At 33.4% G+C, this 16,780-nt stretch overlaps 1 protein-coding gene across 3 annotated transcripts in view; it reads left to right on the forward strand.

Moving 5' to 3' along the window:
• The window catches only part of LOC133182235 (secretion-regulating guanine nucleotide exchange factor-like), a 75,712-nt gene extending 72,721 nt beyond the window's left edge, over positions 1 to 2,991 (forward strand). Inside the window, exons 13-14 of one of the 3 annotated variants that reach the window (XM_061316993.1) lie at positions 1,601 to 1,636; positions 2,308 to 2,991. In XM_061316993.1, the coding sequence (XP_061172977.1) occupies positions 1,601 to 1,636; positions 2,308 to 2,850 (579 nt within the window). In that variant the 3' untranslated portion in view covers positions 2,851 to 2,991. The remainder of the gene's footprint in view (positions 1 to 1,600; positions 1,637 to 2,307) is intronic. The other 2 variants (XM_061316995.1, XM_061316994.1) reach the window with 2 other exon arrangements.
• The last annotated feature ends 13,789 nt before the right edge of the window (positions 2,992 to 16,780 follow it).

The following is a 16,780-nucleotide window of genomic DNA, read 5'->3' on the forward strand; positions in this document are numbered from 1 at the left end:
AGTAGATGACAAACAAACAATTTTTTAAAGATTGCCCTATATATAGGTATTTACAACCAGTAAAGAGTGTGTATCACAAATGTATTGAAATGCATACAAATATTTTGGTTTCCATTTTGGATTTGGGTTATCCTTGGATAATGGATTTTATCACTGTGGAAGCTGCATAGTTTTTTTACTTGGATTGATCATCATCTCCTCAGTGTTCCTTAACATCTTTGTGTGCTGCACTTTCAAGAAATTTGTATGAATGTCTTAAAATGCATGCCAAGAGTATATTAACATTTTACAGATTAATTTGTGATAAAGTAATGCAACCTGTAAAGTAATCTCTAATTTCAAAGAAATCACTTCTGAAGTATTTTCATTTGGATTTGACACAAATTACCAGCCTGTAGTTAAATCCTCCTTGTATTTAGATGTGCTTCTCCATACTTCAGTTAATCAGTCATCATAAGATTTGTGTGGGATCTAGACATGGATTTTAAAGGTCTTGGTCTTAATTGTAGCTAATGAATGATATCTGTATAATACACTGTTGAGGTATTTGGCCTGTATATATGCTTGAAAAAAAGTCCCTCTTTGAGAACAAAAATATTCCATTTTGTATACAAAGAAATACAATGGAACTTAATTATGTTCCACCATATCTAATTTTCGATCTTTCATGCAATGCCTTTAGTAAATTTTTAAAAAGAGCTTTGCATTTAGTTTAATAAAGATTATGTAATTTAGTGTTTTGAATTAAGTTACTCAGTGGTGGATGGTATGAATGTTCTTAAAACCTTTATGATCAGACGAAAATTACAGTTATTTGTATGGTGTTTATAATCTTGACCAAGGGAAAATCATGGGTGATATATATATCAATTTATTCCATAACTTCTAAATTATGATGCTTATTGTATAACATAGAAGAAAAAAAAGTTGTACCTTAAATAAACATAACCCTTCTCTAAAGCCTACTTTATTCTCTAAATTTTAATATTTCCCTTGTTGGTTTTTCTTTATTATACGGCGCAATGTAAGGAAGCTAGATACTCATTCCTTTAGTTAGAAATGGTGTATCGTACAAACAAAAGTTGGCTCAAGATTTAAATATAACTATGAATCAATACATTTTCTACTACAATAGGTTTGGAAAACAATGAGGAGGGTAAAAAAAAAACAATAATTTCCTCCCAATTCCCTTTTAATTCCCTGGTACTTTGAATCCCATGTGTGCAGTGCATGTTCTAAATCTCATTTCTTCATGCAGGATTATTATTGGCCTTTCCCTTATATATATATATATATATATATATATATATATATATATATATATATATATATATATATATATATATATATATATATATATATATATATATATATATTTAAGGCAGGATTGTTGTTTACAAGCAGTACATTTGACACCAATGTAGTGATGTACCTCAATAGAATTTCCTTAATTAGGGAAAAAGTAATTCTGGTTTTTCTTTTGAACAGCAATGACATAATATTTAGGAAATACTGGCATGCAAATATTAGATTTATAACTTAGATTTAATTATTTCGGTGAAACTTGTAAGGTTTATTTTTCTGAATTCATTTGAAACAGAAGCCAATAATCTCTGGATATTTGTTGCGGCAAAAGGTCTGTCCCTTCGATATGTAGAGCTAGTTTATTAAAAATACAAAATTCATCATTTTATTTTTGTATTCTTTCACCCTTTATTTTCATTATATATTCCGTATCCTTGTTTAGAAGTTCTTGTAATATTCTTTTAACTCAGTTTCACATACATATATTTCTAAGTTCTTTTACACTTTGTTACAACTCTACTTACCACATGTTATGTTCTCAAATATACATTTGACTTTTAAAATTTTTACAAATGTAATATCAGTTTTAAATCACTGTTTTCTTCATGCTTTAACTCTCTCGCCAACATAAAACCTTTTGTATATTCATTCGATATATAATTTTTTTTTTAAATATTTCTTAGCTAGGTGGAAGCAGAAAAAACTTTATGATACATATCAGTCATGGCGATATTTGTTCTATCACAACATTTTCGTGGTAAAATTAGGCTTCTGCTTTTTTTATTTAGCATAGAGTGTTTTATTATTTTTGCCAGATTTATTGAAAAGTATTAAAAATTTGAACAAATGTTCAATAGTCGGATAAAAAAAGAAAATTGACCACTTTTATCTCAGTGAGAATATAATCACTTCCTTTTAAATTTTTTTCCGCTTGGCTGATGCAATTTATGTTTTAGGAATTAGAAAAATTGGTACAAACACGTTTATTTCTTGTACTTTTAGCTCCAGATCTCCCGCAATGATACAGTCATTGCTCCTCTGAAAGTACCCAAGAAAACTGCCACTCCCCGACTCAACCTTATGGAGCGGTACGCAAGTGTTCACAATCCTACATCAAGTAGTAGTAAATTTCAGGAAAAGAAATCAAAGTTTGGTTTAAAGACGCCACGAAATGTCAGTATACCGGGCAGTAGAGGGAATTTGAAAAAAGAGTTGGAGGAAATATGCATTAAAGGTGAAACAGGACCAAAGAAAGCAATGTTTTCTAGTGCTACTTCTTGGAAGGACAAGGGGGATCTTGCTCGTATCAAGGACTTGACAAATGGAAACATTAAAAGCAAGACTGATTTAATAATTTCTACTGAAACGTTGAAAAATAAGGAGAAAAGTGAAAAGAAATCAAAATTGAATGGACAAGATAAAGAAAATGAAATAATTGAAAACAGTTCCTCTAAAGAAGGTGAAGAGGAAGTGTTAGAAAATAATTATTGCATAGAAGAGACCATGTCTGATTATGGAAGAAAGTCGGTAACCCAGTCGAGCTAGAGCATGGATCGGAGTCCTTTACAGGTTGTCCGAGCCCGTTCTGCTTGTACTTGGTCTAAGTCGACTCGCTCGCTTCCACTAGAAAAACGGCTTCAAAAACTAACATTGTTGTCATGCAATAAAACACTAGGCCACTTCTAAGCTTCGCCGGCATTGTTATCCAATATGTAATGTTTGTGTGTATTTATTAGATAGCGGTTTGAGGCTTACATTGTTAAAATAATGACGCTGGTAAGAGTTGTTTGTTGTGATTACCTTCTAATATCGTTGCTTAATTTTGAAGGCATATTTCTACTGAATTTGAATGTGTTTGTCCTCTAATAAAGGATATATAAATATTTAATTAAGAAAAGGAGGTGGAAAAGTGGAGGAACATTGGTGATTTATTTTGTAAATTCACGTAAAGGTTTTTTATGGAAATTAACTTTTCAAAATAAAATAGAAAACCGAATCCGGTTATAAACAGGAGAAATAAATTTATTCATGTGTTATAGGGATTTTGTCCTAATATTGGGAAAAAAATTATCCTTCTATTAATTATTACTAATTATTACCTCAAATTGTATTGAAATATAGAAAACATTTTCCAAATGCAAAATGAACAAAATTTACTTATAACGAATTAAAACTTTGTTCACTTAGAGTAGGCAAACGTTAGAGAAAGCCATAATGGCCAAAATCGTAACAAAGGGAGATTCATTTGAAAATCTGAATCGGGAGAAATAAAGAAGTCTGTCACTTTTGTTTTCACCATGACAATTACGCACGTAATTACGGTTAATACTAAGTCCGTAGTTGTAGCGAAAAAGAGGAAAAAGTAGCTCGGTTGATGAAACTAGACACCTCCAAGACATCCCCAATCCGCAAAATTAACATCGGATCAATAGCAGCCTGAAAAAGATGTTAGAATTTAGTAATAGCAACTATTGAATCTTAATTGCATGCTCGGAGACATAGTGCGACCAAGATTTTCCTGTACTTGTCTTGGAAAATTAAAGACCACGTCAACAACGTGTCTTATAAGAACGTATTTTTAGCCCGTGTCTTTTCCTTTGTTTCCTGTCTCAATATAACGTCTTGGAAAACATTTTTGGAAAAAGTATATTTTCAATTTGTTTAATTTTTCTCGTTTTACTAATTGTAGATTCATACTTGGATATGTATCTAAGTAAGAAATGTATATTAAAAGGTTGCGTAAAGTTTTCTATTTTTTCGTTAAGCTCAAAGTCGCCATATGGCAAATTATAATTTTTGGATATTATTGTAACCTAAAATTCCACGTGCTTGCATAATCATATCGACAAAAGGATGATCGGGAAAGAAACGCGCGTGTCCCGCCGCAACCGCAAACCGCACGAAACATAAAATTGTCTTGATAGTTGAATTTAGGATATAATAATGCCTTAACCAAAATAATTACAGTGGAATGGTAATGTATTACCATTGACTGTTCGTACTGTCTTTATAGAAGAGTTCATTCAAGTTTTGAACAGTAATCCCATTACGGGAGTTTTTTTTTTCATATTATCGGTTTTCAGTTCAGATTGGTATTATTTTGCTTTCTTTAAGGGGAAAAAATCAATCATTGTTAAAAAAAAAAAATCTTAATTAACTTTCTCACAGAAATCAGAAACTGAAAGTATCAAAAGATCCCACCTCTGTTGTCTTTCAAGTAATTTACAAACTAAAATTTCCCGTTTCCAATCGAAAGTTTATTTAATGAAATATAAATTAGTTTTTAAAAAAAATGATGCAGAGATTTTAATTAAGGCAGATGGAGACTTTCTAAAACTATTCCGAAACATATTTTTGGTGAGAATTTTTTAGAGGTGGATTTAATGGAATTGCGGGATGAATAGGTTTTCCAAAGATGGTTATGAAATGTGATAGGCACTAACAAAGACAACACAATACAAGGAACAGATGCGGTTTGAATTACTCGACTTCTTGCGAGAGGATTGCTATTTTGAGGTTTTATTTTAAAGATAACATGATTATGGTGTTGCAATAAATCAATGATTAATTCGGTTCTATTCAATCGTTCAAGAACAACCCCTCATAATTTGGTGCCCATAAAACTTTTTCAATCTTTCCTCATCTTGGATATGTAGATCGCAGAGCTGCTCTAAATATATCGATTAAGTCTTATAGAATACAACTTACAAAGGAGAAGAGTTGAGTACAAATCGAGGTTATTTTAATAATTGGGATGTTATAAATTATGAAAAGGGGGGGGGGGGGTATCATGGGCATATATGGTTTTATAATATGACAGTTGCGGTGTTAACTAATAATGGTATAGTAAATTAAATGTCTTGATGTGCTTTAGTAAATTAAATGTTCTGATGTGTTCACAATTTGCACAATCAAAAATTACTTTTTCATATATAAATTGATGGAATGAAAATGATGTAGATTAATGTTATCGTAGTTATGGCTTCATTAACCAATTTTAAAACTTGAGTCGAACTGATCACATGACAAGAATGCTCCAATCGTTTGCGTTGCCCACCTTCCTCCTGTAGTCAAAATTGTCCGATATTTTTATAACTACAATGAGGTATATCGATATACATGTCTCCAGTCAATGTGCTTTTAGAAGGTGTGTTTCATTTCTTTGTGTAACGTATTGAAGAATGAATGGAAATCGAGCAGATGTGAAAATCAGACACTGAAAGAACTATTTTGAAAACATTTCAATTACGAAAATCTCACATAAGAACAAAGCCTTTTTTTAAAATAGCAATTGTAGAAATTCACTGAATGTACGAAGTGCTGAATGCCGGTCAAAATGGAAAATTGAGAGATTCTGAACAATCGGAAAGGGAGAAATAATTCAGGTTATTGTGTCATTTGATATTTCTAAGAGAATATACAAAGAGTCTCCAAAATAATGTAAGATTTAATGAAATTAAAGATGCCCATTACAACACCGTCTGTGTACATCTGATATTTGAAAGGACAATTTTGAGTACGACTGTTGGTGTTAAAACATCAGAGAAATTGATTATTATGAATAAAATATCGCACGCCTGAAGATATCAAATGTCAAACTATGCTTGCTTGAAAATTTAAATATTTATGTCTGAAACTGAGTTTTTGTATCCGTAGGGAAATTTTTTAAAAACGGGATGATAAAATGTTGTGGATTGTTGGATCCTCTGGGAGGGGTATAGAGTGTGTTGACTCCTTCATTTGAATACCTGTCATTTCAGATGGGAAACTGACTCAAAGTAAACTTGATTTTTTTTAGTAAAGAATTATGCTTAAGTTGTATCCTACGAAAAACTCGACAGCATGCAGTAGCACCTGCTTTTTCACGAATCCAAATGTGCTTGTATTTTGTAATTTCAAATGGCGCTTTGCTACAATACTGCAGATTATATTCTTTAGGATAATAATGTTTTCATATTTTATACTAATGCTGCATTAGGTGAAGAATTTTTGTTGTTTTACCCCCCCCCCCCTTCCCCCTTGACTCTCTGATGCAAGGTAATATTATCATTGAAAGTCTATGCAGCAGAGACAAAATATGACTCTAGATGAGTTTTTCCTTTTGGTCAGAAACAATTCTAACAAAGAGTTTAAGATGTCAAATACATACTGTATATATGTTTTTTGTTTTACTCTGGTTAGAACGTTCGATCTAGCTAGAGTCGCGGAGTAAGGAGTTATCCTTACGTCCCGGGTTCTAGTCCCACTATGGGACGTGGAGACCAGTCCTTCGGATGAGACCGTATAAACCGTGGTACCATGTCGCAGTAGGTGCTGGCACAGAAAAGATCCCTTACTGCTCAATGGCCCTGAGTGCCAAGTATAGGTCAAAATTTGTAGCTCTCCACCGGCAAGTGGTGGTGTCTCCATATGAGTGAAAATTCTCGAAAGGGACGTTAAACAACAAACAAACCTTTATGATCACATATGAGATGTCGAAACGTGAAATACAATTTTCCTACGAGTCTTTTGGAAATTAGATTTAACTTGTAATTATTTATGGTCTTAGCTACACGATAATATATTTTTTTCTTATTTTGTTAGTAAATTTTGTATTAAATTTTGAAAATAAATTCAAAAGTTCATCGCTGTGCTTGACCATATGCACTCGCAAATAGCGCGACAGATTTAAAGGTTACCTACATAACAAAAAAAGGTTAAAAACGATCACTGGTTTGTAATGCTGCAGTTCAGACTGGGTATAAACCGCTGCTGACCGATGGTCAAGCCTATTCATCGTCTATAATCGTTTTCCAGCTACATGAAAAATACTTCTAAGACAATGATTGTCGAATGGTGACTTTTTTGACCTTCATTGACAAGAGATCATTTTCGAGCGCGTGCGTTATGACGCAGATGGAGAAAATGTAGAATATGGAAGCGAACTTTTCTGGCGGAGGCTTTCTCGCCGACTTGATCGAAGATAAATGACCGCGAGAGCATCACAAAACACAATAACCCTAACCATAAAAACATGTTTCACATGGTCAGTATCGCAGCAAGGGGCGTGATGGTCCTTGGGTCGACAGCATTTGGCCGGAGACCTTTGACCAGTGGACGAAAGACCTATGACCTCAGCTGGTCACCGAACAAAAACTTATCTTGACCATGGATTATTTATTTTGATTAGTAAGAGAGTTCATGTGATTGGGATTGAGAAGGTTACAAAGTTCGTAGAGATATGACGGTGAATGAATAGCTGAATTTGCAATGATGACGGCTAAATTAGAGAGCATATGACATCGGTAGAATAGTTCAGTGCTCCTTGGTAACACCGAAAAGTCCCTTAACCTTGTACACAAAAAGTGTCGTTGTTGCATAGTTTTCTTTTTGCATTATACGGCAGTCATCTCTCTAAATGAAAAGAAAAAAGAAAATCTGAATGACCTGGTTAACAGGCTTATGAAGATTTGCCATGTTCTAGATACTGAAATAAAAGACTGTTGTATCATTGATCATTCTTGTTCATCATAGTACATGTAAATTTGCGCATAGTTTTGGACTAATTTTTATAAACTCGGGAACAATATTCAGCGTTAAAACGAGACCTGGACGAATGTGCCTCCATATGGAAATGGTTCATATTCAAGAGGTTTGGAATTACTCTTGGAATGTCTCCTTAAAATATTTTATTTGACTTCACGTTCTTATAAAAAAAAAAAAATCCTAAGCATGAAGAAACATGTTAATTGTTTCTGTTTTAGTGGCATAAACTTGCTGTCATCTGTTTTTCCTCTTTTGAAGTGTGTCTTGAAACTTTATTCACATTTAAATACATGTAAATTGCACCACATAGATAACACATAGCAGTTTTCGAGCTCTTTCTCAGCCTTTAATCATCCAAATTTAAAGAAATCAAAGTCCAAGATCTATACAATTAATTCTGAGTCATGACCCGTATGTTCTGCGGGTAGAAATCGCTTCCCACAAACAATCTCGACCAACAAAGGGGTATTCTATTTTATTTGCACATTTCACACTATTAAATTGCACTATATGCCGGCATCATTTGTTTTGGTTTGCCCTCGTGTTGACATTTCGGCCGGGCCACGTCTTTTAGTGACCACTAAAAAACTGACCATAGGGTTGCACCCAGAAAAATATCTAATAACACTAATTTTATACCCTGCCCTTCTTTTGATTGTGGTGATTATTGCTGTTGAAGTAAATTTGCTATAGCTTTGGGGAGGGTGAGAAAAAGATTTTACCTGGGATGTTCACCTTACCTTCGTTTATTTTACTTATTTTTTTAAAAATGTGCTTGAATTGATGTAAGCATTCGAAATCGGTGTGCTAAGAGATAGCTGCTTTATGTATTAAATTGGCATGATGTGTCAGAAATTCGACTTATGGTGTGCGTTTATCTGTCATATAATTTTCAGTTTGTAAATGCAGTATGCATATGGTCATGAAATGAATTGTTCAATCATATATATTCAGAGAAAAATTCAACATTTGGTCACGTTTTCTTACTTAGTTTTACACGTGCAAAACTCGAGAAAAAATTAAAATAGATGTAACTGGTTCATACGGGATTTTTTTAATCGAGGAAAATACTATAGTAATTGATAAATGCGTATATATGAGAAAGCATTGCTCCACCACTGAGAAAATTATATGAACAGAAATCTTGCAAGTTGCGCTCAGTAAAGAAAAGTGAAACCAACCCTGCAGTTATGTGATTTTCAGTTTATGAAACTTGTATCAAATGACCGATTTCTGTACCCTTTTACCTATGTAAGCTGACAAGCATAAAGGAGTTAAATCTGATGCGATATTTTGGTCACTAATTGATTATGATTGCCTGTCGGTTCTGCTTTCAGAGAAGCCACTCAAGACGCTGAAAGCTCGATTAATTTCCGAAGACATCAAACATGTTTTCTTTTGACCAGAAAGAATTCAAATCGGCTCTGAAATAATCGTAGTTCGAAAATTTTGTGCAAATGATACTCGTCAAGTAATCTTCCCACAGTCATCAAAGCGATGACCGGCATTTCGGACTTCACGATTGAATTGCTCTCTCCCCTGACCGGAACTGCAGATGCATCGGACTGACCAGTAGGTCGGATTTGACCTTAGACCTTGGATTCAAAAGGAAGAATTTAATTTTCCCATAGATCTCCGGACACCTCGTATTATTGAGAACACTGTATGGCTTGTCAACGGATACTTTAAAGAGAGATGATTTTTTCTTCTTTCTGTTCTTTTGTAAAAGGGATTTAATAGACAATTATTTTTGTCGTATGCACCTGATCGCCGATGGAATGTTCACCCCTTTTTAAGTTTCTTAATAAAGGTATTGAGAGATCGACTTGAAAATATGATGGGTCATGTCTCTAAATGTTTTATGTCCGCATGCTTGAAATCATAGCACTGTATGAATTTATAGAATATGGGAAGTAAGTATATGGGCTACTGTCCTTTAAGTTTAATATATTGTCACTTGTAGCGATCAACTTTGCTACATGTAGTTATCAGAACTCACAAGAAACGGGGGGGGGGGGCATTTAAATACTTAATTGAAGTCAGACATTTCTGTTGCAAATTTATTTCTTGGTTTAAACCCATTTTGAAAATTCAAACATATATGTTCATAATTCTATTTAACATAGTTAAAAAGAGAAACATTATGAGTAACTACTAAACAATTCCGGAAATATTTTCAGTATTTCTATAAAAAAAAAATGAAAATTATTACTTTCTCCGAATTTTTCGAAAATTCTGAAGTGATGACAATTGTGATTTTAGAATATTAAGTTTACATTTTGATGTAATACACTGATAATAACATCTCCTTTTTAAAAGTGACCATTGTTTGACAACTGAAAAATACATATTCAACCATTTTGTGATGTTTTCCCACGCATCCTTTATATTTTCCAAGGTTAAATGAGAATTGGAGAGGGGTGCGTTTTATAACTTTAATTAATATATAAAGAAATGTTTGTATTCACTGTTTTAATTTGCCATTTGTTACGTCAGTGTATGTAGTCCTAGCTTTCATGAAATTTTTACCTCCAAATAACGGCAAGAATTTAGTCTTCTCCTCAACTTTACAGGTTGCATTTTAATATTCAGGATATAATTTTGGTTGTTTCAAAACGACACATGCACTTGTTAATTAAGTGTATTTTATAGGAAAATTTATTGGCATAATCCATATTATGTTTTAGTAAAAGCCATATGTTTCAGATTTCTGTTCTTCATTTAAGAAAGGTAAAAGTATTCTCATCGATGCAGTCACTGACAAAATTCGAGATAAGTCGATCATCTTTTTTGACATGAGCCGTGTAATAAACTTGATAGATCGAGGGTTTTTTTACTCTGGCCGTGCCGACCCTATCATTCTTCAGTCAAGTTGATTAAATTCAAATTCTTTGGCTGACCAGTTTTAAAATTGCTCATTCAACCGCCGCGTGTAGATTTTACATTTCCTAAACATCTAAAAAGATCTTGTAATTTGATAAAATGCGTTTAATTTTCTTGCCGGGATAGACATTTAGGGCAATAATACGTCATGATTTTAAGAATTTCTTTTGATTTCTGTTTTGCAATATTTAATGTATTAGTTCAAAAAATGAAAATGTGTGTGCTTTTACACGATACGACAAAGAAAATTATCTGCTTAATTTGATTATCCATAGTGCAAGCCTGGAGACTCCGTAGTTCAAAAGGAAATAGGAGAATGTCACAAAAGTCGGGCTCGCAATCCAGCGGCCGCCGAGAGCTTCCATCTATTTTATTATCCCTGGCATTACATACGACGAAATATTAATGAAATAAATTATATTTCACATCGAAACTCTAATGGGAAGATGGCGAGCCTGGGATCTAATTATAGAATAACTCGGAAAAAACAAATTTTGTTATCCCTTTTGCCTTTTCGAATGTGAGGTTCTGCTAGAATCTAAATCATTATGGCATTGATCTTTTTGCAAGAAAAAAAAATCATTACATTCTGTTCAGGAGTTATGGCCTTAGATTGGCTCATGCTGTGTAAAGTTTATTTTTTTTTATCAAGAAGTTGATAGCAAATTATCATTGGAGGAATAAAGTTCGATTGGAGAGAAGAGAAAAGAAATGTTTTGTAAATTGTCCTGTAGATAACTCCCATATCTCACCATTCTATTTGTAAGATTGCCATTTTAAGCACATTACGTCCATTAAATATTCTACCAAATGACCATCAAAATAACCGTTATTATAGCTCGGCACCAGCGGTCAGTTTTCTTTCAAAACTGCACTGAATGTCGGGACGTATTCCCCCATTAATTTAACATTTGGAGCCTAGCGGGTTTTATCCTGATTAATTGTTTATTTTGTGTGTTCATTATGATGATCTTCAACATTATCAGTGGTCTAGGAGTGCGAGTGGTCATTTTGAATTGCTCGTAAATTTCTTCTCTTGTTAACGTGACGTATTAAAGTGCCACCTCGCCTACCACAGGGTCAGAGTCCAAGCTCGCTGCCATACGTATTATAAACTGGCATTTAAGAGATTGGAAAGTATTTTTCTGTGACACGAAGACTTTTGTTCATGGTGTCAAAGTCTAGGAATGATGGTGACCACTTGATATAATAGGTTCTTTTATTAGCGCAATCAAGCTATCAGTGCATTTGCATTGTAATTCCATATACACGCATGATGTATTCTTAGGACATCGAAATTGGAGTGAATACTTTTTATTTCTTGTGTTCTTAGCTAGGGTTGTTGCCTGCAGTGGCTTTTAAATGGTCACTCTTACGTGACATTTGCAATTTTTCTTCTTTTGAGCTTATTTGTTTGAAAGTCATGATAATTTTAATCGGTCAGAATAAGATCAAAAACATCAAAATGAAACTGTATTGTATGATTACTTTTAAACAGCAGCTGAACTTTACTAGCTAAAGCTTAATGATTTTCATATATAAGAAAGCACTAGATGAAATATATGCAATTTTTGATCCACCACCTATTCAAAATATGTCATCAGATAACTACTTTTCACAATTCTTCAATATCATTGGTTAATATTTTTATCTCCAAACAAAGACACTTTCAGCGAGATGATTCATGAGACGGCATCTGACTGTTTTATATTTTTAAATGATATTTCATATGTCAAACATGCATCAATGATAATGGAGTTAGCTCTTAAGATGCAAAATAAGAATTATTTAGAGTCTTAAAAATTGATGGACAATTGTTTTGCTAAAGGTCATATGCAGGTTTTACAAAATTAAAAATTCTTAGAAAGGCTTCACAAAACCATTATGTAAATGATTTATTTTTAGTTTTCTATTAAGGATGTATTTATAAACCGATTTGTATTTAGATACACATAACTTTGTGTTATTTTTCACAGTATTATTTAAGGATATCCGATCCTCAGCCAGGAAGGATAACTCTTAAATTTATTATTTTATTTAAAAAGTCTCAAAATGTAGCTTAAAATTGAGATCTTTTCGTGCAACAATTTTCATTTTATGCATCTCAATATGATTCACGGTTCTCTGAAGTCTTAGAAACGGTTTTTTAAAAAGTTGACATTTGTACCCCCATAAAAGAAAAAAAATTAATTGATTTTTATAGAAATCGAATTTCCTATAATTTAGCATTAGATACCAATGCTTATTAGTATGTTATGAAATTAGACGTGATCTGTGATGTCTAGCAATGATACACAAGCATTTTACACAATGTATTATATAACAACTGAAGTAAATAGAAGAACTAAAATATTGTATAAGGATAAAAAAGATGCAATTTTCTCCAAATGCCTGGATACCTATATTTTTTCATCCTAAAATATATTTGATGATCAATATTCAATTTGAAAATGCATAGCTGTTGATCTTATTTGCATTTCCTGAAAATATATTTGAGATTTGATAATTTTCCCTATATAATATGATTAACTTTAATGATGAACTTTGAAGAAATACTATGGATAAATTCATGTTACTCTGTGAAATCAAAAACATTTTTGTGAGTATTACTTAAAAGCTGATTTGCAGAACCTGAGGATCGGACTACTTTAAAGTTAGATGTGCAATTGACAGATAATAGACATTCATTTCATTCTTAAACCTAGTTTCAGCTGAAAATGAAGGAAAGCACTTGGTGTATTTCATTTGATTTTGATACTTGTACGTTGGTTGCATTCAAATTTAATTTCAGTTGCTACCAAGGAGAGCGCAATTGTTAAATGATATCGTAAGTGTATGTCGGTCGATGATCGATGTGAACTTTGTTTCATTACATATTCCTCGAAGATCACCATTTAAGTTCTATCTTGATGTTTACCATATATATTGTAATGTACAAAAAACGACAAATGATTTATGAGGTATTTATGAACTATCGTACGCTAATTATTTTTTTTTTTGAGCCGTCATAAATTGATGTACAGGAATCTTGACAAAACTGATATATAATTTACATATTTTAAATCTGCAAAAATTCATTTGTGGGTTCACGTTCGTCAAACTAAAAGTCATTTTAAATGCATATATGCCGAATGAGACTTGAGAACTTTACTACGTCCTGTTGCATGTGATATTGCCCGGTATACTTGCTGCCATTTACTTGTCAATATAGTCTATCTTCTCAGGGGCAGCAGAAACTCGGGACAAAATCAACACTTAATCATTCTTAAAATATGTATCATAGGTCTTTTGCGTTACAGTACATTTCAGTTGACTGAGTAGAAATTCTTTGTTCTTGAAAGTATCTTTTTAAAGTAACAATAGTCTAAAGCCATAGAATATTTGAAAATCAGGAGAAAATAACATCATGTAGCACATGAAATTTCTTGTTTACCTTTCATTTTAGTGTATCAAGAATCAGAGTTTGTAAATGTTTTCTTATTGCAGAAGGTCTATTTCGAAATGATTGACCTATAAATATTGCAGAACACAAGCTTTTGGCTCATTGTCCGTGGTATGTTGGTCAAGATGTCTTTAGGACAGTTCCACAGTAGAAAAGGTGCTGTGCCTTTAGAACAGTCTGAAATAAAAATTATTTTAGCAGAGTTTGAACTTTATGAGCTGCCCTGAGGCTGAAAGTTAAGAAAAGGATGTGTGTTTTTGAAACACTGAAGCCCCCATTAGACAGCTCAGGGCCAAGGTTAAAAGTTTTTCAAATGTAGGTCAAAGTCCAAGGTCAAGAGTTCAAAAAGATTGGTACCCAAAGATTGGTCATGTCACAAGAAATACACATTTGAAATATGAAAGCCTTGGCAACAACCATTCACAAAATATGCCAAGGTTAATATTTCTCAAAAGTAGATCTTACGTCAAGGTCAGTTGGTAAAAATATGGTACCAAAGCAACGGTCGTACAAGGAATACATAAGTGAAATATGAAAGTCCAACCGTGAAAAATTATAGGCAAGGTTAAAGTTTTTCCAAATTTAGGTCAAACTCAAAGGTCAAAGTCATGAGGTTAAAAAAGAAGTGGTACCCAAAAAAAGTTCTTTTGACAAGGAATACTCATGTGAAAGATGAAAACCCTAGCATCAGCCGTTCAAAAGCTATGGCCATCGGTAAAAATTGGTAAAATCTTGCAAAAATAGGTCAAACGTCAAGGTCAAGAGATCAGATATGTTGGTAGCCAAAGAAAGGCTTTGTCATAAAGAATACTCTTGTTAAATATGAAAGCCCTAGCACCAACCATTAAAAAATATTGGCAAGGTTAAAGTTTTTGCTGTCAATTAATTTAACAGACAGATGGACGGACAGCCGAAAAATTATATGCCCCTGAATCTTCGATTACGGGGACATAAACAACACCCCACAAACTGAACGAATTTTCCTGTTGCGTCAATCTAGGTTTTAGAGCTAAGTTTTAGGACAAGGAAGACTTTCTCAGCTTGGTTTGAATCTAGCTGCAGATCTAGCTCGCTGGTCCTAAAAAATTATTGACAGTCCAATTTTTTTTTTCGGAGAGCTACAGTTCTGCAGCTTGTTTGAATCCTGTTGGAACCATATTTTCCCCTTTTTTCTTTATTTTCAGTGAATATTTTAATGCAAGAGCGAATTTACTACATGAAATATATGGATATAACGAACAGTATTCAAGCTCTAAAGTCCATTAAACGATACAAATTTTGGAGCAGAGCAAAAACGGACCTCTAAGGCATCGGAGTGAGGATCCCCTGCCGACCGATCACACCCGCTGTGTGCTCGTTGTCATAATTGGGAAATAACGGGAAAATCCGTAGACAATTCAGTGTGTAAAAAATGGCCTAACAATTAGTATGAAAAGCGCCAGTCAGCATTTGACTGACTGATAAATTGTATTTGCTGACAAGGTCATTGTATCGACCATAGAACTTACGAAATGACGACTTTAAACGAGACTGCTGATATTCTTGTTTCATCAACTTGTTTGTCAATAACTTACTTCGTTTTAGAAATTGTTCATGCGTAGAGCATTCTCTTGCGTATCGAATCAACTGAGAGATATAAACCCCGTATGCAGGTGATGAAGGTATATTGCTGCATAAGTAAGGGAAGTTAACGATTGAAAAGTTAAAGTCATCACGTTTATCATAAAGCTTGGTTGTTAGATTACCATTAACTTTTTCTCGTAAAATATCCAAATATGAAACAGTTGTGTCAGACTCTGTGGTATCTTTTATTTCAAGCTCGCTGGGATATAATTTAGGGCTGAAACGATTCACCGAAATATCGATATTGTTCAATATCACTGCTCGATTCAATGTTCTATTCACTATTTCGATTTTCGGTTCGGTACTTTTTTTTTATAATCGGGTTTGGTTACTCCTTAAAATAGATCGGGTTCGACCTCATTTTAATAGTTTGACACAATGAAACTTCTCGGGCCTTTCCGACAAGCGGAAAAACAACCTCGAATGTGTTACGTAGAAGTCCATGACAACCCACCTTTTCACAAACTTTGAAATAAATGTAGGGAGACTCTTATTTGTACAGTTTGGAGCCCAACTTTATTGAATGTAAAGATATTATCTAAAATACACTACAGGAGTGACTTTTAACTCTGTATTTCCAATTCTTTAGTAAATAGGAAGCGAATCCATCGTATAAATTTTTAACATCCGGTGATGTTAATACATTCGAGGTTGTTTTTCCGACCTCCGACGGAAAGACCCGAGATGATGCGATTGTAGTTTGACACACACCAGGGAGAAAATTGCGACAGAAAAAGTTTCAGAGCAGGCTGTCACTGATAGTATTGACATGAACAACGTGCTCTTTTAATCTACTGAAGCACATGTACATGTAGTGTTCTCTATTGTATCACCACCTTTTACGTGCCTTTTGATCTCTGAATACATTTTTTCTGTAACCTTATGATTTGTTTCTTTTTTAAAATGTATCGTATTGAAAAAAATGAATTATGACACAAGTATCGCGATACGTACCGTATCGTGGAGGGGGTGTATCGTTTCAGCCCTAGGATATATCGTTCC

This window comes from Saccostrea echinata, unplaced genomic scaffold (assembly GCF_033153115.1).
Source record: "Saccostrea echinata isolate AGI-Se365-2 ecotype Australia unplaced genomic scaffold, CSIRO_AGI_Sech_v1 ptg000009l, whole genome shotgun sequence".
NCBI lineage: Eukaryota > Metazoa > Mollusca > Bivalvia > Ostreida > Ostreidae > Saccostrea > Saccostrea echinata.